A 26,068-nucleotide genomic window follows, 5' to 3' on the forward strand; every position below is an offset into this window, starting at 1 on the left:
GACTGAAGGAGGCAGGGCGAGCTGAGCAGGGGAAAGTCAGTCTGCACGTGCTGGGCTAGGCTGGACTACAGAAGATGCCAGAATGCCCCTGCCCACAGGCGGGTGCACTCGAGCAGAAGTGACAAGTCCTAGGAGGCACAGCGGAGAACCGTGCAGGCCCCGATCTGTTGCTGGTAATAAGAGTAAACCTGACAGGAGCCCAGGGTGATGTATTCTGGTCATCAAAGGCCCGGATGCCCAGGCTTACTCAGAGCTAGTTTCCCAAGATCGCCAGTTTTCCAACCAGTTGAAAACAAACAAATACACCTGTCGTGAGACTGAACTTGGCATAATTAACTTCAATGATACGAAAGCCTCCAAACCTCTAGCCTCCCTCTGTGCTGTTGGTGTGGCCTCCAGGGTCGCCGGCAGAGCAGGGTCACCGGCACGGGCAGGCCCACCCCATCCATGCTTTGCCCTCCGAACAGGGTTGTCTTTCTGTGGGTCCTCCTGTCTGTCTGTCTTTCTCCGCACCATGGGCACAGACTAGCAAGTAAAGACGACTGTGAAGCCTTTGCTGGTACAAAACGTAACGAGTTATCACTAAGCCAGTGACAGCCACAGTGATTGCAATGTGTCACCCACCCAGCAACTGGTAGATTGCCATTGTCTGCAGCCATTACGTTCGGCTTTGTATCCGAGAAGTAAAGGCGTCCCTCTGTTTCTCTTTCTCTTTCTCCTTCTCTCTCTCTCTCTCTCTCTCTCTCTCTCTCTCTCTCTCTCACACACACACACACACACAGCCCTGTGGTGAGGCAGTCCGCCCTGCAGTGGATGACGTTTATTCATTTTATGTATCCTGGGTTCTGCTGTCTGTCCCGCCTCAGTTCCTGTAGCAAAGAGACTTGACTCTGAGCCACTAATTACCACCAGTGAGGTTTCCTCCCTAAACAGGAAGTATGAAGACAGAGCCACTCTCCCGCAGTGCACTCTGAAACCGAGCAGCAGTCACTACCCCGTCCACTCCCTGCAGCCAGGGACTGGAGTGCAGGTTGAGGAGGCCGGCAGCCTGGCCCGTGGCAGGTCCCACGCCTTCTCAGCATCCGCCTGTCTTCAAAACCAAAGTCAGGCTGCGCGCAGGTCAGAGGGAGACCCCAGCAGGAACGGGTGGCCAGATCACAGTGAGGCTGTCAAGGACCCGTGCTTCAGACCCTCACATCAGCCTGTCGTGGGTGAGTCCGGTGAGAGCCAAGGTGGCCTGGGCAGTGTGTGGGCCCCTTCCTCCAGCCCCACGAGCCCCTGGCCTGCTTAAGTGGACCCCGGCACCTCAGGGAGCCCCCGTTTGGCAACTGGCACCAAAGAGCACAGTCTGGTGAAGTTCTTGCCAAGATGGGAGATCTTATCACGTGCACGTTAAGTCAGGAACCTTTTCAGAATAAGGGGTTTAAGGATTTATCACACACAGTGCCTTCAGTTAATGAGAACAAGAGCTTTGCGGGTTCTGGTGTGTTACAAAAAAAAAAAAAAGGTTCGTGTTTATGATGTATTTCTGTGGAAGGCAGGTCCATTTGGGAATTGTAAATTTTACTTATCGGTAACCACTTCTGGGTTGGTTTATCAGAGAACGACTGGTGTAAGTAATCAAACCGGATTTCTCTAGAATGTTCCAAAAATCTAAATGTCTGTATAAAGCCCTAAAAATTATTCATTCACTTCTATTTTGCAAGCGGTGTGGTGATAAACCTCTCCTTTCTGTCCAACCACACTTGCACATGCGTGTATCTGTGTGTGTACAGGCTTGTATGAGCGTGTATGCACCCGTGCTTCTCGTATTCTCTTTTGTAGGAGCTCCTCAGCCTTCTTTTTAAAACTATAATGATTTTTTAATGATGTCTAAATAACGATTCCAGGCAGTCTTACAAGAAATGTAACAGTAAAATGTTTGTAAGAGTCCATCAGAAAGGCAAAATACCCACAGAGAAAATAGAAATGCACCAATTAAGATGTGTGTGGCTATGACCCAGCTTTTAAACCTGGATTTGAGACTGGCATCTTCTATACTGTCTCCCCTCAAGTTAGCTGTCGGCGGGGAGGGTGTGTGTGTGTGAGGGGCACCTGGACTCAGGTAGCACCTCCTTCTTGCCCCCTGGACCCATTCACCTGAGATCAGCGAGGGAGGGCCTGCGCTGCCTTGGTTTAGAATCTAGGAGAAGAGGGCAGCCCCAGATTTTCAGATACAGCCTGAGAACGAGAGGCTGGAAAGTATGAGTTTGGGCAGCTCAGCAGGGCAGAGGGAGAGCCACAAGGAAGCCAAGACCACCTCAGAGCCCCATGTAGACCAGGTAACCGGCTACAACTCATGCCCACGGCCACGAGCTGCCCAGCCTCACTGCCCCAGAGGCAGCTTGAATGCAGGGACTGGACGGGACTAGAGCAAGAGCCAACAGTGGGGCCTCAACCTCAGTTTTCTCATCTGTAAAATGGAAGTAATGATCCCCTGAGTGTACAAGTCCACAGTCAGAGTCTCCCCACCGTTTGAGTCGGGCCCCGCCTCACAGTAAGTTCTCTTCTTTGACTCCTGATCGACGGTGATGTGGCAGCTGCCAGGCACTAGTTGGGTGCCGGGATGTGACCTCCCAGCTGCATCCCGGTAGGGGAGGGCAGGCGAACCTCAGAGCCCCGGGGAGTCCCGGGATTTCTCCATGATGTGGCTTCAGGGCCAGTCATGTGGAGGGAAGGGGGAACTAGGGGACTTCCCTGAAAGCTGCTTCTATTTGCATAGCAAGTAGCCGGCTTTTTACTTAGATTATTTGCTTCAGATCTATAAAATGGGAACGATTTTGTAGGAGGTGTTATTCACTTTACCTGACTGGGAAATGTAAATTATTCATACCAAGGGTATTCGTTTTCATACTAACATTAGCACATGGGGAGGGGTGACGGAGATTAAAGGGGGCTAGGGACCCCACCGCCATCCACCCCTTGGACCTCTAAGTCCAAGTAGGTACTAAGGAAAGTACCTGCCATCGTGTGCTGGTTCCATCCTGTTACCTGTGCTGCAGAGAGCCAAGGGAACTAGGGGAGGGGCATTCATCCTGCCTTGAAGGGGAGGTAGGGTGAGGACTTCACAGAGGAGTGGCCTTTCTGCTGCACTGTGAATTTTGTCCTTTGGAGGAAAAGGAATTTCCAGGCACAGAGATTAAATCTATGACTTGAGCGGGAGAAAAAAGCATAAGGGGGGATGGCCAGAGTCGAGACTATAGATCAGGCGGGTCTTGGTTGGGAAAAGCCACGGAGGCCATCTGCCGGAAGCCGCAGCTGGGCCTCACCTGCCCCAGACGCTTCTCCCTGATGGAGACTGGGCAGACCGCTCTACCCCCTGGCTCAGAGGCTCATTGGGCCCTGGAGCCATCGACCCAGCATCCCTGAAGCCTCCTTCCCTGGGTATGCACTTACCAGGCTGCACCCTGATGTGCCTCAGGTATGGGGTTTGATTTCCTACTTTTGCCAGAGTTGCATAAGCTAAGCTGCATTTGTGTTATTCTGTTTATTTGCAGTGTTTAAGCACAGCTGTGCCTTGGTCTTCTGTGTTACAAAGTTCGTCAAATAGTGAAATGTCTGCCCAGTTCTAACAGTATGACCAGGCTACCAGAGGGACTCGAAACGCATTGTATGATTGAATCCCCACTGGGTGCAGGAGGACCCCAGCTAGGTTCTGGGGATAACAGCCAGGACTCACTCAAGCGCACTCTGCCCTCAGGCACAGAATCTAGCAGTTAAGTCATTCAAGCCACAAACATTGATCGAGCACCTACATGGTGCCAGGCCCCAGGCTGGATGCTAGAGACACAGAAATGAGTTGGAAGTGGCCCCCAGTCTGGCGGGGTGACAGATGAGTGAACCGGTGTGTGCAGTCAGTGGTAATGTGACAGGAGTGCGGAGGCCACCTGGAAAAGGTGGCCCATCAGCAGGGCAGAGCTGGGGAAGCCTAGGCACCCCAACCCAAGAAACTGGCCACGTGAGGCGGGCTGAGCTCCTCGGCAGGAGCCCCGGGAGCTGCCTCTCTCTGGCTCGGCTGCCTGCCTCTGCCCCTTTCCCGTCCTCCAGCCTCCCCAGGAGCAGGGTGCCCATTGCTGAATCCGCAGATTTACGCCACGGCAAGGGGGAAGGTGGGGACAGCAACATCCCACGAGACCCATCTGGTCCCAGGGGTTGCAGCAGCGGGTGTCCCCAGAAAGCAAGAAGCCACCCAACCCCAGGTGCTGAGGCTGCAGGTTCAGCGGCCACTGCCGACAGCCTCTAGCCTGGTGGGATTAAGGGGTCCTGGCTGCTTCCAGACGCCAGCGCCCTGACCTCCCTGGGCAGAGACAGGCATTCCTCCCTGGCTGCCGAGAGCTGGGCACGCCCTCTTGCAAGCACTTCTCTCTTGGCTGCGGGGTGTAGCTGGCCTTTCCAAGAGTCCCAAGAGGACAAGCCGTCTTCTAGCCACCTGCCAGAACACCTGCTGGGTACACAGTGGGTACTCAGGGAATAACAAATGAGGAGATTTTTCAGATGAGCATTGGCAGGACCAACCTTTGCATCAAACTGTACAGGCTGTGCACTGTACATCTCCAGAGGGCCCTGTTCACACGGATCACAGTGTAAATCACGCCCCTGGGGTTGGGCAGCACGGGGGCCCTAGCATCTTCCCGCTTTGCGCCCCTGGTCTTGGCGCTGACCACCGACTCCCTCCCCCTCGCAACCAGCACTGACCACCCTCCTGCCTCTGTGCCCGTGAGCACTTGCTCCAGGCCTGGCTATTAAATCTTAGTGAAAGAAAGTCATGAATATGGTGTCAGGCCATCTGAATTCTAGGTCATCCAGGAAACTCGTACTCTGGGATAATCACCCCAGTTGTTGTGTTGGGGGCTCCTGGGTCCCCAGGATCTGTGTGGTCTCCCAGTTCTACTACTCTCTTCACCCTCAGCCTGCAGTGGGCCTGGTGACCCACGTACAGGAGGGGAGGGGACCGTGGGAGCGACTCTCCTGGAGGGTTTGCCTCATTGGCTGAGTGGGCAATGCCGCCATGGCCTGGACCACCTTCTCCTTACCAGAAGGAGCCAGCTTTGGGAGGCCAGGGTGTGCAGCAATGGGGCACACACACCTGACCCTCAAGACCAAGAGGAACATAAGGGGAGATACTGATACCAGGGGCCCTGTGGGTCAGGGAGGGCTTTATGGAGAGCTGGGCCCGACTATAAGAATTCGAGAAGTGATGCATTAATTCACTCACCCCTCACATAGACCTTTTGTGAACATCTACTGCAGTGATTTTCAGCCGGGGGTCCTATGACCGGCAGCATCAGAAATCCTGGGGAAGGGCTTCCCTGGTGGCGCAGTGGTTGAGAGTCCACCTGCCAATGCAGGGGACACGGGTTCATGCCCCGGTCCGGGAAGATCCCACACGCCGCGGAGCGGCTGGGCCCGTGAGCCATGGCCGCTGAGCCTGCGCGTCCGGAGCCTGTGCTCCGCAACGGGAGAGGCCACAACAGTGAGAGGCCCACGTACCGCAAAAAAAAAAAAAAAAAAAAAATTCCTGGGGATGCAGCCCAGCAGTATGTTTTAACAGGCCCACCAGATGACTCCAGTGTAGCTCAGGCTTGACCTCATGGCCCTGGGCTAAGTGCTGGGATTACAGAAGTGAGTTTCACTCTTTTCTCGCCCTCAAGGAACTTGGAGTCCGGGGAGGAGACAGGCAGGAAGGAGAGAAATACTGTCAGTGGGAAAGGGCTGTTCTCAAGGGGTGGGAAGGCAGAGAGGCAGCTAGTAGGGTTTGATCCAGGAGCTGGGGATGCTGGTGAGGAAGGGTGGCCGGGGACCTCAATGGCATGAGGAGCCATTAGGGAGCCCAGCAGGGAGCCCGGTGTTGGGACTAGCAACCCCTAGAGGGCTCACTGCCCAGTCCCAGACCACCCTGGTGCCCTGCCCCTGACCACCAGCCTCTCCCTACTATACCCCTCCCTTCTCTACTGCCCCCCTCTTCTTACCTCTTCCCGAGTCCCAAAGAGCAGCAAGTCTTTTCCTCCAGTTGTCTTGGTGAGAAATGTGTGCAGATCAGACCATTATCTCAGAGCTTATTTTTAGAAAATTTCAGAGTAAATTTTTCCGTTCAGCAGAGAACACCGTGTATTGATTTAGGCGCTTCTATGTATGCGTTACACAGACCAAAGGTTTTTAAAACTCCTGGGCAGAAAGGAACATCTTGAAAATTGTGTGACTTTAACAGGTTCAGACCATGGCACTTGGCTTATCTCATCTAATCCTTCCTACATTTCATTCAGGTAAGTAACATCACTCCATTGTACAGATGAGGAAACTGAGGCTCAGAGGGGTAAAGTGACTTGCCAAAGCCACCCAGCTAATAAGGGACGCAGCTGAACTATGACCCCATAGCTGCCTGGGTTCTTGCTGGCCTGTCTCGCAGTTTACGAAGGCGTCTGATCCTGAGTAAACCCAGAGCATCCAGATGTTTTCCCGAGACCACATTCTGCTGGACGAGCTTCCCCATGACCAGTGATGGCTCTCGGGGGCTGATCTGCTGCCTCGTTAAGGAGGGAATGCGTTTGGTGGGGAAAGACGAATGGATCGGACCTAACGCAAGCAGATTTGCAGTTGTGTGCCAGTTTCTAGCCATATGTCTTTATATAAACCCTCAGCCACTTGGGTGAGTAGCAGAGGATGCCTGCCAGTCCCCTCTCACTGGAACACATCTGTCCTATTCACTGACCCACCCTGGGAGCTGGCAGGGTGGACCGCAGGCCTCAGTACCCTTCCTCGCATGCCGTCCAGTGTGGCTCTAGGACAGCTGTCTGCTGGCATGGGGTGGAGTGCAGAGAAGTAGCTGTGTGGGCAGAAGCTGCAGGGCCCACTCAGGAGCCAAGAGGGCTGTTTAGCCCATGGTACCATCTCCCCTACACCAACATAAGCCTCACTTTGCTAGAGGTCCTGGGGCTTAGAAACCTCAAATTTTGGAAAACAGCTAAGAAATAACTTTGGAAGGTTGCAGAATCGCCAGCATTGATGTCACAAAATTCACGCATTAAGCTCACTGAAGAGTCCTTAAACTCTCACCAAAGCATGTTTATTCTTAGTTTACACACATTAATAACAGGCTGTGTGGTATCTCCGCTTTTTTTTTTTTTTTGCGGTACGCGGGCCTCTCACTGCTGCGGCCTCTCCCGTTGCGGAGCACAGGCTCCAGACGCGCAGGCTCAGCGGCCATGGCTCACGGGCCCAGCCGCTCCACGGCATGTGGGATCCTCCCGGACTGGGGCATGAACCCGTGTCCCCTGCATCGGCAGGCGGACTCTCAACCACTCACTGCGCCACCAGGGAAGCCCTCAGCTTTTCTGTAACAACTTTAATGAGCTATAATTCACATGCTATATAATTCATCCATTTAAAGTAAACAACCAGTGGTTTTTCGTGTATGCACAGAGCTGTACAACCACCACTACAGTCAATTTTAGAACATTTTCATCCCTTCCAAAAAGAAACCCTGTACCATTTCCCCCACCCCTTCTCCCCTTACTCCCTGGCAGTCTCTCTTCTACTTTCTGTTTCTATAGATTTGCCTATTTCTAGGCATTTCCTATAAATGGAATCATACAATAGGTGACCTTTTGTGACTGGCTCCTTTCATTTAGCGTAATATTTTCAGGGTTCATCGTGTTGTGGCATGTATCAGTACCTCATTCCTTTTCATTACTGAATATTATTCTATTGTGTGCATAAACTACATGTTGTTGAAGCATCCGTCAGTTGATGGTCTTTGTGTTGTTTCCACTCTGGGTATTGTGAATGTGCTACTAGGAATATTGGTGCACCTATTTTTTTTTTTTTTTAAACTGGGCCAACCTTTTTTTTTTTTTTTAACCCCACATGTGTTTATTTATTTATTTTTGGCTGTGTTGGGTCTTTGTTTCTGTGCGAGGGCTTTCTCTAATTGTGGCCAGCGGGGGCCACTCTTCATCGTGGTTCGCGGGCCTCTCACTATCGCGGTCTCTTTTGTTGCGGAGCACAGGCTCCAGACGCGCAGGCTTAGTAGTTGTGGCTCACGGGCCTAGTTGCTCCGCGGCATGTGGGATCTTCCCAGACCAGGGCTCGAACCCGTGTCCCCTGCGTTAGCAGGCAGATTCTCAACCACTGCGCCACCAGGGAAGCCCGGGTGCACATATTTTTGTGTGTACATATGCTTTCATTTCTCTAGGTTATATATGTTCCTAGGAGTGGGATTGCTGGGGCATATAGAAACTCTGTGTTTAACTTTTTGAGGAACTTCCAGACTCTTTTCCCTATAGTGGCTACACCATTTTACTTTCCCACTAGCAGTGGATGAGGGTTCTGGTTTCTCTACATCCTCACCAACACTTATTTTCTCTGTCTTGTTTTGATTAAGCCGTCCTACTGGGTGTAAAGAGGTATCCCATGGTTTTAATTTGCATTTCCCTGGGGGCTATTACGTTGAGCATCCTTTTATGTGCTTATTGACAGCTAGTATATCATTGGAGAAATGTCTACTCAAATCCTTTGCCCATTTTTATATAGGTTGTCTTTTTAATATTGAGTTGTAAGCGTTCTTTATATGTTTAGAAACAAGTCCCTTACCAGATATACGATTTGTAAAATTGGTCTCTCATTCTGTGGGTTGTCTTTTCACTTTCTTGATAGTGTGTTATCTGTATTTCTTGTCCACAGCAAGTGAGCAGGACCCGGGAGGGCTTTAATTAAGAGGCCAGCAGGCTGACAGCTGTGATAAATATCCTGACAGTGAGGGAGGATATAAGGCTATAGAACTTTCCTATGGAAACAAGACGAGACTCAAGAACATCCCTTCTTGCAGCTCAGGTTGATCTCTGGGTTCTGGGTGAGGACCTGACTGCCTTCTCTTGAAATATGCACTGCATTTTGGAAGGATTTCTGCCCCCAAAGGACAAAATAGAGTAAGGTTTGAAGCTGTAAGCTCCCGTGATGTGTATCTCTGGCCACAAACATGCACGGAACTTCTGCAGTGTGCCAGGCACAGAGCTGGGTTTTGGAGTCGCGCCATGGAACAAGCATGGTGATCTCTATCTACCCTCCCAAAGCTGACTGGGAGTGGGGCGGCACAGGGGTGCACAGAGAAGCCAACAGGCAAAGCCCCAGGCCCTTAACTACCCCATGCTCACTGAGCGAAGCCGGGCAGCCCTCAGTCATTTTACAGATGATGAAGCTAGAGGGAAGATGTAACTTGTCCAGTGTCTACTGGTGAGGAAATCGTCGGGATAGAACCCAGAGTTTCAGCCTCTCGGATCCATACTCTTTTCATCCCTATAATTTTTAGGTTTAAAAAAAAGTTCTGGTCAAGAATTGTGTTTTCATTTATGGCTTGCCAACTCCCGGGTGCTGGCTGTAGGTGCACACCAGTTTGCCCCCGGGGCCGCAAGCTGTCCGTGGACACCTGCTGTTCGGCCCCTGGGCCTTTTGCTCACACAGGCTCTTCTTTCTAGAAGGCTTTTCCAGGCTCCCTCTCACATCCTTCAAGGCTCAGCTCAGGCCCACCTCCTGCAGGAAGCCGCCCAGCTGCCCTGCCTGAAGGCAGCGTCCTCTCTCAGGAGACCTTGTTCAATTGCGTCTTGCGCCTGTCACTCCGCAGGGACCCAGGTGTCTAGGAGGGTGTGGACCTCCCCAGGGGTGGTAAGGGGTCATCCCTGGGAGCAGGAAGAAAGCTCAGAGCTTCTGTCTGTATTTAAATTTTAGACTTATCTCTTTACATTTGCTTATATACGATTTATTCTGTATATAACATTATAGTGCACCAGTCATATTTAAATATATTTATAAATAAATAGAGCAGTAATAGGAATGTGTCCCCCCAGATTTAATGTTAAAACTAAAGTTTGAAGATAACTGTGGGCTGCTTGAGGACAAGAACTGGGCCATATTCCTCTGTCAGTCCCTGAGGCCAGAAGTGCTAGCTAAGTCAGCCTCTGGGAGGCTGGGAGGGGGTGGGCGGCACCCCAGTTGGCTTGTAGACCATCCGGCCGCCGGCTGCCCAGCTGGTCACCCCACCGCCACCTACCCACACCCAACTCCATGGTGATCCCTTCCCGGCCGTGGCCTGCTCCGGCCACTGGGGTCTGAAGGGCTGCGTGCTGCCCGTGCAGAACAGGCTGCGGGCTTGTCCACGCCCTGCCTGCCCACGTGCCTGGGGGCCACGCCTGGCCCGCTGGCCTGCCCAAGAGCGCACGGGAGCTGGCAGGTAGGCCAGTGGGCCAGGCGTGGCTCCCAGCCACAAACAGCCCATGTCAGGGCCCTGCCGGGAAGGAGGCGAGACCGGGCAAGGCAGGCAGAGACCCAGAGAGGACTGGGAACCGTAGCTGGTGCCAGTGCCTGCACGTCCGGGCCTCCGTGCTGCTTCCTCCGCAACCTGGGAGGGGGAAACGGGCAGGTTTGTGTGTGCAGGCCGCAGGCCCCCCAAGCCCAGCAGCTGTTGGATTCCTCCCCCCACCCCCAGATCTGTAACTAGAACAGCCAGGGAGCCAGGGCCCAGCCAGGATTAGGCACTCTCACCTTTGGGCCACATGGACAGGCAACAAGGAGTCTGCTGGACCTTTGGGGCCTCCAGGACTCTACCACCTGTCCTACCCTCACCAGCATCACGCCAGCAGCAGGCCTTGTGCTGGGCACTGGGAGGGTGGAAGAATTTTGAAAGGCCCGTGAAGCACTTCAGAGAATACACACACACACACGCACGCACGCACGCACGCACGCACGTGTACACATAGCACCAGCCAGAAAAGGTGGCTCTGAGCTCTCGTTAACTAGTTTCATCCTCACAACAAGGCATGGTAGAGGTACAATTCGTGGCCCCATTTTAAACGTGAGGGGACTAAGGTGCAGAGGCACCTGGGTAGTGAGTGATGGGCGTGGCTATGATTAGAACCCAGCACCTCTGCCCAGGTGGCTGTGTCCCTGCGTCCGAGCTGGAGGGGAAGGAGGCGTTACAACCTGGCGTTTTCCTGTCCCAAGGATCGAATTTTGGTAGCAAGCACTTTAGAGGTGCTTTACGTTTAATTTCCATTTACCCTGCCGCTAAAAGCAGGGCCCCGTAGGACCATAAGTCTGGGATGTTTAATAGGGTCCCCAGATGCTCTCATGTCCCAGGGCCAGTTTGGGGCAAAGCTGGGACAAGCCCCAGGCCGTCAGGCCCATGCCCTTGGCTTCCCTCTGCTGCAGCTGCCTCGTCTGGGGTCCCCAAAAGGGGACCGAATGAGGTTCTCAACAGTGAGCCTTGAGTGCCAGCCCCAAACCCTTCCTCCCCCCGTCGTGATGCTAAGTCTCGAGATAAACGAGGACAGGAGGGTCCAGGTCTCATTGGCTTTCTCTTTGGGCTGGTTCAGGTTTGCCGTGAGGCTGTAAATCATTCGGGGCTCTGCAAGGACCAGCAGATGCTGTGTGTGCCATGAAGCCCTCCCTGGCTGCCCCTTTGGCAGCCCCATCCCTTCCTTCCCTGCATCCACTCATGGGTGGACACGCCACCCAACACGCACAGGATTATAAACCATCCTAAGGTGGGAAGCACATCTTGTTCATCCTTATGTTCCTAAGTGTTCAGCACGTGGTAGTTGCCCAGGAGATGGGAGGGAGAAGAGAGAGAGCAAAGCCGGAGGAGAGGCTTCTGTCCAGGAGGGGATCTACTTGGGATCCTCCAAATTGCTAGCAAACGTGAAGACGACCTGAAGGCCTCAGCGTGGTGACTCTCCCTCCCCGTAGGGACAAAACCTGCCCCAGGACTGGTGTCTCCAGGTGGCTGAGGCAGGGACTGGGGAAAGCCCTGGGGTATCTGTCCCAGTCATGACTGACCCATAGGGAGGGCTGGAGTCCCTGGGGAGGGATTTACAGTTACCTTGGCCCAAATCCCTGGCTCTGGCCTGGGAGTCTGAGGCCACCTGCAAGGCCCCTGTCACCACTCGCCCCTCTTCCCAGGGCTGCAGAGGTGCTGACAGGGTCTGTACATCCTTACTTTGCCTCACCCCCGCTGCTGGGACAGTGCTGGCAACCAGTGTCTGCGTCATTGCCGACAGCCATCCACCCAGTGCTTACGACATACCGAGAGCTCTGTTCTGAGTGCTATGCCCACACTGGCTTCATTCCTACAACCTCCCCATAAGGAAGGTACTGTGATCTCTCCCTTTTATAGCTGGGGAACTGAGGCACTGACAGGCCCAAGGTGGCAGAGTGAGAATTAGAACCCAGGCTTACCCGACGGTAAGTCGGGTGCTAAGGCAGCCCGTGGACACACGACTCTAAGCCTGGGCTCCGGGGATCCTCGGGAGGCCCATTTGCGTCTACAAAGCATAGATCATCACCACTTGGAAAAATATCGTGTACCCAGACCAGGCAGAAGACGCTCTTTCCCGTTTTTCAGGGAGTGGCAATCCCCGTCTGAGCCCACAGTCAGCCTGGCCTGAGCAGCGTGGAGGCCCTGGCTAGTGCTTGTATGTCTGTGTGGTCATGGCCCCTCCATTTGTGTGTCCCCCAAAAAATGACCCTGAAGGGGCTTAGCTCAGCTGGTCCCTGGTGTCTGTGATAGAGACAGGGCGATGCTCTGAAACCACTTAAGAGGCGCGAGACGCTAGGGGAGTTGCCTGTATTTGGCGGACGCAGGACAGCAACACGTGTCCCTGACTCTCGGTCACTGCGTCCACTTCCACACTGACCCTCTCTTCTCAGCCAGAGTGGTCCCAGCTCTGCTACTTTCTGGACAGGTCAGTGTCCTCCATCTGGGCAGTAAGACTCTTGGGGAAGTTCAGACTACAGAGGCCGACAGACCTGTGTCCCATTCTTCCTTCCTCCGCTTCCCCTCTGTGCCACCTGAAGCAGGTTTCTCAACCTCTCTGAGCCTCCATTTCGTCTTCTTTAAGTTGGGGATAATAATGGCCCTACTTCATGGGGTTCTGTGAGGACTGGATGACCGCCACTCGTCAACGCGTCACACATCACCTACAGCAGTGTCTGGCACGTGGTGGCCATCCCATAGCTAGGAGCTGCTGCTGCCCCCTTGTAAAACGTCCAGGTCAGTTTTCAAAGCCTTTTAAGATTGCATTGTCTGCCATCTCGGAGCAGAGATTGTGACCTCCGTTTACAAAGGTGGAAGCTGGGGCCCAGAGAGGCACAGGGGCTTGTCCAAGGACACACAGCTGGTTCGTGGGAGAGCCAGGACACAGCCTCCTGGTTCCCCTGCACCCCCTTGTGTTAGATCTTGTGCCTCCCACCTCACCCGGTGTGTAGCACGTGCCAGGAGGCTTCTGTGGAAAGTGGGAAGAGGGTGTTAAAAAGCCATCCCTGCAGCTCCACTGGTTCCAGGCAGGGATTCTTAACCCTCCTATGCTGAGGACCCCCGTGAATTCATTGACTGGTGAAGCCCCTAAACTTCTGCTCAGAATAACGCTCTTCTTACATACATAAAATTACATAGGGTTACAAAGAATACCTACTATATTGAAACACAGTCCCTAAAATATATTTTTAAAAGACGTGTAATAGTAACATGCATGATTCTTTATGTTAAGTCACAAGATCTAGTGACAGAATCTATTATTTACTATAATTTTAGTTTTTAATTTCCCCCCACCCTTATTGAGTTATGAAAGACAAATAAAATTGTGTATATTTAAGGTATACAATGTGATATTTTGATATACATATACATTGTGAACTAACTACCACAATAAAGCTAATTAGCATATCCGTCACCTCACATAGTTTCCATTTTTGTGTGTGTTGGGCACACTTGAGAATTACTCTCTTAGAAAATTTCAGGTATGTAATACAGTATTATCAACTGTAGCCACCATAATATTCATTAGATCTCTCATCTTATAACTGAAAGTTTGTACCCTTTGACCAACATCTCCCCTTTTCTCCTGGTCACCGTTCTTTCCACTCTCTGCTTCTAAGTTTGACTTTTTCAGAACCACATGTAAGTGGGATCATGCAGCGTTTGTTAGTGTAATGTCCATTCCACTTAGTGTAATATCCTCCAGGTTCATTACGTTGATGCAAATGTCAGGATTTCCTTCTTTTTTAAGGTTGAATAATATTTCATTGTACGTATGCACCACATTTGCATTACCCATTCATCCATCAACAGACACTGAGGTTGTTTCCCTATCTTGTCTACTATGAATTATGCTGCAGTAAACATGGGGTGCAGATCTCTTCAAGATAGTGATTTTATCTCCTTTGGGTGAATACCCAGTAGTGGATTGCTGGATCATATGGTAGTTCTATTTTTAATATTTTGAGGAGCCGCCATGCTGTTTTCCATAATGGCTATACAAATTTACATTCCCACCAGCAACGCACAAGGGTTTCCTTTTCTCTACATGTGTGCCAACACTTATTATCTTTTGACTTTTTGACACTAGTCATCCTAAAAGGTGTGAGGTTTTGATTTACATTTTCCTGATGATAAGCATCTTTTTATAATACTTGTTGACCATTTATAATACTTGTTGACCACAAAGATAATTTTATTTCTTCCTTACCAATTTGGATGCCTTTGTTCTTTTTCTTGTCTGATTGCTCAAGCTAGGACTTCCAGTACTTCAGACTTTGTATGTCTTCCTTAGAAAAATGTCTGTTCAGTTCCTTTGCATTTTTAATTGGATTATTTGGGTTTTTAACTATTGAGTTATATGATTTCCTTATATATTTTGGAAATTAACCCCTTATTGGATATATGGTTTACAAATATTTGCTCCCATTCTATAGGTTACCTTTTCATGTTGTTGATTATTTCCTTTGCTGTGCAAAAACATTTTAGTTTGACTTAAGTCAGACTAGACTTGTTTGCTTTTACTTTTGTTGCCTGTACTTTTGGTGTCAAATCCAAAAAAAGTCATTGATAAGACCAGTGTTTTCTTCTAAGACAGTAATACAGTTTCAGGTCTTACCTTTTTTTTTTTTTTTTTTTTTGAGTTTAAGTCTTGAATCCATTTTGAGTTGATTTTTGTGTATGACATGAGATGTGGGTCCAGTTTCATTCTTTTCCATGGGGATGTCCAGTTTTCCCAATGCCATTTATTGAAGAGATTGTCATTTCCCCACTGGGTATTCTTGGCACCTGTGCTGAAGATTAATTGACCATATATGCATGGGTTTATTTCTGGGGCTCTCTATTCTGTTCCGTTGGTTTATGTCTGTTTTTATGTCAGTACCATATTGCTTTGATTACTATAGCTTTGTAATACAATTTGAAATTAGGAAGTGTGATGCTTCCAGCTTTGTTCTTCCTGCTCAGGACTGCTTCAGCCCTTTGGGGTCTTTTGTGGTTCTATACAAATCTTAGGATTTTTTTCCTATATCTGTGAAAAATGCTATTGGGAGTTTTATATAGATTGCTTTGGATCTGAATGTCTTTCCATTTATTTGTGTCTTCTTCAATTTCTTTCATCAGTGTTCCGTAGTTTTAAGTGTACAGCTCTTTCACCTCCTTGGTTAAATTTATTCCTAAGTATTTTATTCTTTTTGGTGGTATTGTAAATGGGATTGTTTTATTAATTTCTTTTTCAGATAGTTAATTGTTGGCATATAGAAACACAGCCGACTTTTGTATGTTGATTCTTCTCTTGTTGTGGAGCACGGGCTCTAGGCATGAGGGCTTCAGTAGTTGTGGCTCGCAGGCTCAGTAGTTGTGGTGCATGGGCTTTGGTGCTCTGCGGCACGTGGGATCTTCCTGGACCAGGGCTCGAAGCCGTGTCCCCTGCATTGGCAGGCAGATTCTTTAACCAGTGTTCCACCAGGGAAGCCCTGTATGTTGATTTTGTATCCTGCAGCTTTACTGGATTAATTTCTTAGTTGTAACAGTTTTTTGGTGGAGTCTTTAGAGTTTTCTATATATAAGATCACATCAACTGCAAACAAAGATAATTTTATTTCTTCCTTACCAATTTGGATGCCTTTGTTCTTTTTCTTGTCTGATTGCTCAAGCTAGGACTTCCAGTATATGTTGAATAGAAGCGGCAAGAGTGGGCACCCTTGTGTTGTTCCTGATCTTAGAGGAAAAAGCTTTCAGCTTCTCATCATTGAGTATGATGTTAGGTGTGAGCTTGTCATATATGGCCTTTATTATACTGAAGTACATTCCTAGTTCTGTGTCTAATTTGTTGAGAGTTTTTATCATGAAAGTATGTTCAATTCTGGTAAATGTTTTTTTCTGCATCTATTGAGATGATCATATCATTTTCGTCCCTCTTCTGTTAATGTGGTGTTTCACATTTAATGGTTTGCTTATGTTGAACCATCCTTGCATCTCAGAGATAAATCCCACTTTGATCATGGTGTAGGATCCTTTTAATGTGCTGTTGAATTCAGTTTGCTAGTGTTTCATTGAGGATTTTTGCATCTATGTTCATCAGGGATATTGACCTGTAATTTGCTTTTCATGTAGTGTCCTTATCTGTCTTTGATATCAGAGTAATGATGGCCTCATAAAATGAGCTTGGAAGTGTTCCCTCCTCTTCAGTTTTATGAAAGAGTGGGAGAAGGATTAGCATTAACTCTTCATGAAATGTTTGGAAGAATTCACCAGTGAAGCCCCCCAGTCCTAGGCCTTTCTTTGTTGGGGGAGTGTTTTACATCACTGATTCAATCTCCTTACTCATTACTGGCCTGTTCAGATTTTTTATTTCTTCATGAGTCAATCTTGGTAGATGGTATGTTTTTAGGAATTTATCCATTTCTTCTGGGTTGTCCAGTTTGTTGTCATATAATTGTTCATAATAGTCTCATGATCTTTTGTATTTCTGTGTTATCCGTTGTAATGTCTCTCTTTTTTTATCTTATTTGAGTCTTTTTTTTTCTTTGTGAATCTAGCTAAAGGTTTGTCAGTGTTACCTTTTCAAAAAACCAGGTCTTAGTTTTATTGATTTTTTTTTTCTCTTGTGTTTCTAGCCTTTATTGCAATTGTTTCCACTCTGATCTTTGTTATATCCTTCCTTCTGTTATCTTTGGACTTAGTTTGTTGTTCTTTTCCTAGTTCCTTGTGGTGTAAAGTTAAGTTGTTTGAGATCTTTCTTTTTTCTTCATTTTGCCATTAAGCTATAAACTTTCCTTTTAGAGCTGCTTTTGCTTCATCCCATACTTTTTGGTATGTTGTACTTCAATTTTTGCTTGTTTCAGATAGTTTTTTTTTATTTCCCTTTTGATTTCTTCTTTGGCTCATTCGTTGTTCAGGAGTGTACTAATTTCCACATATTTGTGAATTATCTAATTTTCCTCCTGTTATTGATTTCTAGTTTCATACTATTGTGGTCAGAAAATATACCTGATATGATTTCAGTCTTTTTAAAATTGTTAAGATGTGTTTTATGACCTAACATATGCTCTGTCCTGGAGAATATTCTGTGACACATGAGGAGAAAGTGTATTGTGCTGCTATTGGATAGAACGTTCTCTATATGTCTGTTAGGTTCATTTGGTCTAAAGTACAGTTCAAGTTCAATGTTCCCATACTGATTTTTTTTTTGTCTGATCCATCCATGGTTGAAAGTGGGGTAGGGAAGTCCCCTACTGTTATTTATAAAGTTGTCTATTTTCCCTTCAGATATGTTAATATTTGCTTTCTGTATTTAAGTGTTGCACGTACCATAATTTTGAAATAATGATGAGTTTAAATTGTATTTGTAGAGTTCTTTCACAATTAAATTTGTGATGTGACATTGGTCATTAATGGTGACAAACTCACAGGTAGGCTAATACTACTGTGTTGCTGCTCACATTCATACTTGAAGAAAATAGCAACTTTCAGTTAGAAGTTGGTGACCATTAAAACAAATAATTTTCCCACCCAAGTTTACTATAAATTCGTGGCCCAAGTCCAGGGTTTCCTCCATGTCCCCTCATATCTCAGACTTAGTAAAGGAGCTCCCAGGGCACCCACCCAATCTTAGGGTCCCATTCACTGTCATCTCCCACTCCAATCCCACCCTCAGACAGTAGGATTTCAGTGTTCATTCATTCAGCAAACATTGAACACTAGCTCTGTGCCAGGCCTTGGGACAAATGGTGAGATCCAAAGTCAAATAAGATGAGGTCCCTGCCTTTAAGCTGCTCGTCATCTACTTAAAGAAGAGCATCAGAGACACCATCCCAAAATGCAAAATGTAAACAAGCACAGGAACATGTCTACCCTTCCTGGTAATCGGATAAACCCAGTGATGCTGAGGTTGGGTCACTCCTGGGTAGTAACACCGGCCATTACATAAGCCTTTTGAGAAGACGTATGGCCCTGCATAGCATCGATCACAGAAATTCCATACCCTTCTTTCTCAGCACTCTCACGCTTGCAGATTTGTACCAAGGAAATAACTCAGGACAAAGGACAGAGTGTGGAGGGCAGAGGTCCTTTCCTCTCCTTTTCTGGAGGCTGTGTCCTCCTCAGGAAGGGGCTGGGTCTTGTTCAGCTTGTGCCCCTGTGCTCACACATGTTAATACTCATAAAGTCCTGTTGGGTGAATGTTGGACCCCCGTGCAGCTCCAGCGGACAAGAGAGGGAGCTGGTAGGAGGGGCAGTCCAGAAGCCCTCCACTGATCAAGTTCCTGTTTTCTCTTCTAGCCACCAGAACATCAGGAGAGATGGACAAGCCACTCATCAGCCGCCACCTGGTGGACAGTGACGGCAGCCTTGCCGAGGCCCCCAGGGAGGTTCCCAAAGTGGGCATCCTGGGCAGCGGGGACTTTGCCCGCTCCCTGGCCACACGCCTGGTGGGCTCCGGCTTCAGCGTGGTGGTGGGGAGCCGCAACCCCAAACGCACGGCTGGGCTGTTCCCCTCAGCAGCACAAGTGACTCTCCAGGAGGAGGCAGTGGGGTCCCCAGAGGTCATCTTCGTGGCTATGTTCCGGGAACACTACTCCACGCTATGTGGTCTCAGTGACCAGCTGGCCGGCAAGATCCTGGTGGACGTGAGCAACCCCACACAGCAGGAGCACCTTGGGCACCATGAGTCCAATGCTGAGTACCTGGCCTCCCTCTTCCCCACCTGCACAGTGGTCAAGGCCTTCAATGTCATCTCTGCCTGGACCCTGCAGGCTGGCCCAAGGGATGGAAACAGGCAGGTAGGTGCTGGAGGAATGCCAGTCACATAACAATAAATGTAAACGGCTAACTTCCATTGAGGGCCCTTGGTGTACCAGGCTCTTTATGTACATTATCTCAGCTCATCTCACAGCCCTGCAAAGTTCCATTTTACAGAGCAGGAAACTGAGGCTCAGAGATGTTAATGAACTTACTCACACTAGGTCTCACAGCTTGGTGAACTGGGATTTGAACCCAGTTCCTAGGAACCTGAAATCATGTTCTTTCTTCTATGGTAATTTGATTTCCAAGAAGGCAAGGAGGAAAAGGTTGATGGTTTTCTTTTTACTATTTGGAGTCAAGAAGAGGAGAGATTTTGCTTTTAGGATTGCACTTAGAAAGAAGAAGGTAACACACTCATGTGCCAGGTCCTAAGGAAGCAGGCATGTCCCAAACTTTATCTCATTTATTCCAGGGGCTTCCAAAAACTGTGTGGATTTCTCAGAATAGTCAACAGCAGGTTTTTCTGAGGGTGGAAAATGGCTCCAGAAAACAGCCATTGCTGCATACTGTTGTTGGCAGGAGGAGCTCTGACCAAGACAAGGTGGTCTTTTTGTTTGTATTTTTGTGGGGTTTTTTTGCAGTACGCGGGCCTTTCACTGCTGTGGCCTCTCCCGTTGCGGAGCTCAGGCTCCGGACGCGCAGGCTCAGCGGCCATGGCTCACGGGCCCAGCCGCTCCGCGGCATGTGGGATCTTCCCAGACCGGGGCACGAACCCGTGTCCCCTGCATCGGCAGGCGGACTCCCAACCACTGCGCCACCAGGGAAGCCCAACAAGGTGGTTTTTAACGCCAAGAGGCAACCTGTACTTGCCTCAGGGAAGCATGCTAGGCTCCACATGTGTTTGAGAACTTCCACCAATGAGTCCAGCTCAGATGCCTTCTCTGCCCAGCTCCATGCCAGGCTGTGGGGAGCCCACAGGTACCCAGCCACCCCTGACTGGAGGGCTCTCCATGCAGCCTGCATCTTGGGACTCCTACATTTGGACAGGCAAGGAACAGTGGGGGAGTGTAGGGTAGCAGGGCCTGGGAGGGAGCAGAGCTAGAGGCTGGCTGGGGAAGACTTTGAGATCAGCCTTGGCCTTTGCCCTACCTTACGTTGTCAGGCACAGGGAACAGGAAGGGCATTCCAAGCTGAGGGGACAACCCACAGGGGCACAGAGGTGGGGAACAGTGTTCCCAAACGATGTTCCCACTGGGACAATAGTACCTACGTGCAGGCTTGTGATGAGGCTGAGGGTTCACACGTGTAACGCCTGGCACATAGTGGGTGCTGAGTCAGTGTTGGTAGACCATCTGACCACAGCGGTGTCAGGAAGACCCATGGAGTGTTCAGGGATCAGAGAACCCCAGTGGGCCTGCGTTGGGGCTCGTGGAGGGGAGCAGTGGGCTACGAGGCTGGGGCTGGCTTGTGGAAGGCCTTGTGTTAAGGGCTGTGAGGGGCCAGAGGACATGGTCAGAGGGGACACTTCTGGACTGAGGGATGGAGCTGCAGCCACAGCTGCACTTGCTGGGCCATATGCAAAGCCCAGGTGCTGAACGACCCCCAGGGCAGGCCGCAGTCCTTTGAGGCACCTACTCCAAGGGCCCCCGGGGGCCGCCTAGATGGGCGTTTTGCTTGTGGATGCCGATGGCAGTGAACTGGGCGAGATGCTCACTGTTGGGTGAGCGTTGGCTGTTTTCCTCGAGAAGCGGGCATTGCTGGGCCAGAGACTAGGAGCCCCCAGGGAGCCAAGGAAAGGCCCCGGGCCGGGATTCAGGGCCTCCTTGTGCTCCAGCCGTACCCTTACCTGGCAGATCGCTGGGCCTCAGTTTCCTCAGCTCCTCCGTGAGGAGCTTGGCCAAGATGCTCTCCGAGGCCCCGCTCAACCCTCCGGGGACCCCACCTGACCCCCCCCCCACCTTCCTCCCCGCAGGTGCCCATCTGCAGTGACCAGCCAGAAGCCAAACGCGCCATCTTGGAGCTGGCGCAGGCCATGGGCTTCACCCCCGTGGACATGGGGTCCCTGGCCTCGGCCCGGGAGGTGGAGGCCATGCCCCTGCGCCTCCTCCCAGGCTGGAAGGTGCCTGCTCTCCTGGCCCTGGGGCTCTTCGTCTTCTTCTACACCTACAACTTCATCCGGGATGTGCTGCAGCCCTACCTGCAGGAGGGCAAGAACAAGTTCTACCAGCTGCCCGTGTCCGTGGTCAACACAACGCTGCCCTGCGTGGCCTATGTGCTGCTGTCGCTGGTGTACCTGCCCGGCGTGGTGGCGGCGGCCCTGCAGCTGCGCCGCGGCACCAAGTACCGCCGCTTCCCCGACTGGCTGGACCACTGGCTGCAGCACCGCAAGCAGATGGGGCTGCTCAGCTTCTTCTGCGCCGCCCTGCACGCGCTCTACAGCTTCTGCCTGCCGCTGCGCCGCTCCCACCGCTACGAGCTGGTCAACCAGGCCGTCAAGCAGGTACGGTGCTCGCCTGCTTCCTGCCAATCACAGCGCCGGGGTGGGGGCGCCCGTGGGTGCAGCCCGCCAGTTGTCACCTGCCGATCCTGCCCGGACTGGATCACGCCCACATCCTGCTGTCCGAGGTTTGGCGTATCAGCGAACAGAACGTGAAAAGCGCTCTGCCCCCAAGCCAGGGAGACTTAAAGCGCAGCTGTGAGTGACAGAGGGTATGTAGAAGGTAGCGAAGTGCTAAGGAGGAAGATCAAGGGGGGGCGGGGGGTGCAGTATTAAAGGGTGGTGAGGGAGGCCTGGCTGAGCGGGGGACATGTGAGCCCAGGTCGGAAGGACAGGAGGACAGGAGCTGTCTGGCACCTTTGAGGATCGGCAAGGAGGCCCTCTTGGTGGAGCCAGGGGACGGGGTGGTGGGCGGGGCCTGGGAGGCGGAAGCCACACCAGAGAAGCCTTAAAGGCTGAGGAAGGGCTTGGGCCTTCAACTTGAAGCCGAGCAAAGGTTTTGAGTAGAGGAGTGATGCGCCGTCTGGGGTTTTAACTGGCTCACTCTGCTGCCGGATGGAGAACAGACAATCAAAGATCAAACGCACATGCTGGGAAACCAGTTAGGAGGCTGTGCGGGAACCCAGATGAGAGGCCACGGAGGCTTGGAGTGGGCTGGGAGCAGCAGAGAGACAAGAAGGTGTTGAAGGCGTATTCTGAAGCCAGGGTACACAGAACTGCTGTAATAGACATGGGGTTCATGAGGTGGTGCAGGACGACTCTGGGTTTTCAGCCTGAGCACCTGGAGGGATGGAGTTGCCATCCCCTGAGACGGGAAAGGCTGCAGGAGCATGTGGGTTTTTTTGTTTTTTTTTTTTGCGGTACGCGGACCTCTCACTGTTGTGGCCTCTCCCGTTGCGGAGCGCAGGCCCCGGACGCGCAGGCTCAGCGGCCATGGCTCACGGGCCCAGCCGCTCCGCGGCACGTGGGATCTTCCCGGACCGGGGCACGAACCCGCGTCCCCTGCATCGGCAGGCGGACTCTCAACCGCTGCGCCACCAGGGAAGCCCAGCATGTGTATTTTGAGGGGGTGGAAGGGCACAGTAATTATTCATTTAGGAAAGCCGTAGGGTGCTCTTTTGCCAGCGGGATTCCTGGGAATGGAGGGCCTTCGGGTCAAGCCAGGTGGTATCGCAGGCAGCATCCCCTGGCACCTGTACCCACAGAAACAGTCCCCCCAGATGCTTGCTCTGGGTTCACAAGCTCACGGGGCCTGATTCTGAGTCCCAAGCTCAGGTCTGCAAGCAACCCTGCCTTTATTTTCCCCGACCTGCTTAATTCCACCTCTAGCCCTAGCCTCTGGCCTGGTGCGAGGGTCCTACCCACTCCGGGACACTCAGCCGCCCAATGAGACGCTTCTCTTCTAACCCTGGTTCCAGCTGCCGTTTTGTTCTTGCTTGGGAAGCAGGGATCTTACTGAGGCTGGGCCCTCCCCAGGTACCCCCACCATGCGGCCATCCCCTCGGAGGCCTGACCACTTCCCAGAGCAGAGCCAGGAGGCAAGGCTGGGCCACTTCCTGGGAATCACAGACCTCAGTCCCTGTTCACTCTAGTTCCTGCTTCCTTGCTGGCAGCTCCTCAAATGCCCTCGTCATTCCCCGCCCACGGACACCTGGCACCATTCCATCTGTTGGCTTGGGCTTTCGTAAGAGAAAGGAGGAACCCCAGACTTCAGGCAAAGCAGCAAGCCACCTGCTGGAAATGAGAGAGGAAGGGAAAAAATAATAGTCGCTAATGCTTAAAAAGCGCTTAGTGTGTTCCAGGTACCATCTAAGAGCTTTACATACCCAGTGTGAATTCATTGAACTCTTATCCCTATAAGGCAGGTGCTGTACTACCCTTATTTTACCGATGATAAAACTGAGGCACAGAGAGGTTAAGTAACTTGGTCAAAGTCACTCAGCCAGTAAGTGGCTGAGCTGGGATCCAGGTCCAGCCAATCTCCTCCAAATCCGTGTTCATGCCCGTACTGCTTTCTACGGGGAAAACAAGTCCAAATTAACAGTTGAATGAATGATCCTGGAACTCATTCATTCTCTGAGTTCTACTCTACCGGGCCCTGAGGCCACGGGATGAAATCAGACAGTCTCGTCCCTCACCTCAGCTGGCGTGGGGTGGCGTGGAGGCCTGCAGGCCAGAGCCCTAGACTCCTGTCCTCTAGCATCACTGACTGGAACAAAGAGCTTGACCTTAATAAGCAAGTCACAACCCCTCTTTGGTCCTCAGGGCCCTGGTATAGATGGAGGTCTCACCCAGTGCTAATGTTTTTTGATGCTCTTTCATGATATTTTCTTACTCCTAAGAAGAGTCAGCCTGCTGGGCAGGAAGCTCTGCGTGGCTCCTCGGAGAGTGGAGCAATGTTTGCTGCCCAGGAGGTGGCGGGTGTTTCAGGCAGTGGATGGGGAAGAAGGTAACGCCCCCTCCCCACTAGAGCACAAGGCAAAACGCCTGCCCTCTCCTCCCCGTGCCCACCCTCTGACTGCCATTCTCCAAATTCGCCACCCTGCCAAGGCTCTCCTTGATATTACGTTAATATCGTTTTGCCATGATGCAAATACCAGGGCACATTGAGGCCCATGTGAGGTAATTTTCCCTGAGTTCCAAAGCCCTGTAAGGCTGCAGGCCCCCGTGGAGGTTGCCAGGCAACCATCGCTCCCACAGGACGGGATCAGAGACAGACAGCAAGGCCTGTCAGGCAAAGGGGCTGAACCTTGTTCTGCAGAGTTCTGGAGGGCAGAGCCAGGGCTGATGCGGCTTGTCAGGGAGGGGCGTGGAAATGGGGGGGAGGGGTTAACAGAGCAGAGCAGCCCAGAAGAGGGGTGGGCGGCCAAAAAGTACATCAGTGGTGCCTTAGAAACGCATGTCAAGATCAAAATCCGAAATCAAATAAGGATCAAAGAAAGTGTTTTACCCACACACTGTGTGCTCCGCCCTGTCACCCCAAATCTAGTCCAGGCTGTCAGAGAACCGTCTAAATCTCACATCTGAGCCTCCTGCCCTTGGGCCCTTCAGCTTCGAGCTTGCAACCTACAGGGAAAGGAAACCCCACATGGGGATGGCAGCGTTCCATCTCTTGTTGACGAGCACTGTCCTGGCCATGCTCGAGGCAGCCGGCTTGATTAGCTCTGAACATGAGAGCGTCAGTAGGGGAGTGGAGAGCTGTTTCACCCACGTCCCAGTTTGCCGTCTGTGACGCTGGTCGCTAGGGAGCCCTGAGAACAGCACTGTAGTTCAGTCAGTTGGGTGAGACTCCCACAGGCTACCGAAGGTGGCCGGGAGCCAGACGCTTATGCAGGTACCTCATCCCACCCCTTCCCAGTGTCGCGGCTGAGTGGAAGTATTAGAGGAAAAGACAAGACATTTTGCAAGCAGATGTGGTGTGTGTAATCGTCCAAGCTCTGACTTGGGACATTAACTTCCTGATCTTACCAAAATGCAGAAGGGAGCGACTAATGAAGTATATTTGAAGGACAAACAACTTACAACTCGGGGATGGCCCACTGAGCGGCCGTCGTTAGTGCAGGGAAGGTACGAGTTAGCCTTCTCTGGGCTCAGTTACGTGGGAGACCCCCCTGCCCCCTGCAGGGTAGCGTCGGCCCCGCCTTTCTCGTTAGTGCTGACATTCGCTTGGCACACAGCAAAATCACAGGATTTTAGACGTGACCTCTTCCAGCTCTGTCAGTGGAGAAGCGGAGGCCCAGAGATGGAGCTGACCAGAGTCTCACAGGACTCATGGTCAGGGTGAGACTCCTGGTCCTTTTGTGGCTTAAAGGCACCAGTGAGAGCCAGCCTGCCCTGAAATAGAACAGAGGCCCTCGTTTCTCTCAAATTGCAGGAAAAGTACCCAGTGGATGGCATTTTCTCAGTTCCTTTCAACGTTCTCTCATAAGCCTTTCAACCATTTTTGCTCAGACCACTAGATTCATTTTTAATATTATACCTTCTAACTGCACTTGGGTTATTTTTTTCCTGCTGAAATAGTTTCTCAAAAACCTGTATGAGTCACTCTGTTTTGCAAAGCAGAGACCTCCCTACTAAAGCCTAGTCACGTATCCTAATGGAAATGCTGTTCCTTGTTGTGTGGGTAGAATTGAAGCAGCAGCGTTTCCTGGTGTTTCTCAGAAAACATCTTGACGTCCAGGAACTCTGCAATGTGGTCTAGTTCGGAAATGATGGTTCTGACAGAAGGATCTTGATAAAAGCTCTTCCTCGTGTGCACGGTACGAGTGAGCGTTGGCCAGGCTGAGGGGGAAAGGTGGGGCTGAGGTGCAAGGGGTCTCTGAGTGGAGAGGGAGGGGGTGGAAACCTCTGGGCCTGCAGGGGCTCCCCCATTGGTGCGTGCCTGGGGCTCACTGGGGGATTCCAGAACTCTGTGAGGGCAGGTATCTTTGCTCTCTGCAGCCCAGGGCCTAGCACACAGTAGGTGCTTATGAAGCACCTACTGTGTG

At 51.1% G+C, this 26,068-nt stretch overlaps 1 protein-coding gene across 4 annotated transcripts in view; it reads left to right on the forward strand.

The window, feature by feature from the left end:
- The window catches only part of STEAP3 (STEAP3 metalloreductase), a 97,495-nt gene that overhangs the window by 9,746 nt on the left and 61,681 nt on the right, over nt 1-26,068 (forward strand). For all 4 annotated transcript variants that reach the window (XM_082658223.1, XM_082658222.1, XM_082658220.1 and 1 more), the window contains exons 2-3: nt 18,623-19,122; nt 21,057-21,584. In XM_082658223.1, coding sequence (XP_082514349.1) covers nt 18,623-19,122; nt 21,057-21,584 — 1,028 coding nt within the window. The remainder of the gene's footprint in view (nt 1-18,622; nt 19,123-21,056; nt 21,585-26,068) is intronic.

The sequence above is a fragment of the Grampus griseus genome (assembly GCF_964374135.1).
Source record: "Grampus griseus genome assembly, chromosome: 7".
NCBI lineage: Eukaryota > Metazoa > Chordata > Mammalia > Artiodactyla > Delphinidae > Grampus > Grampus griseus.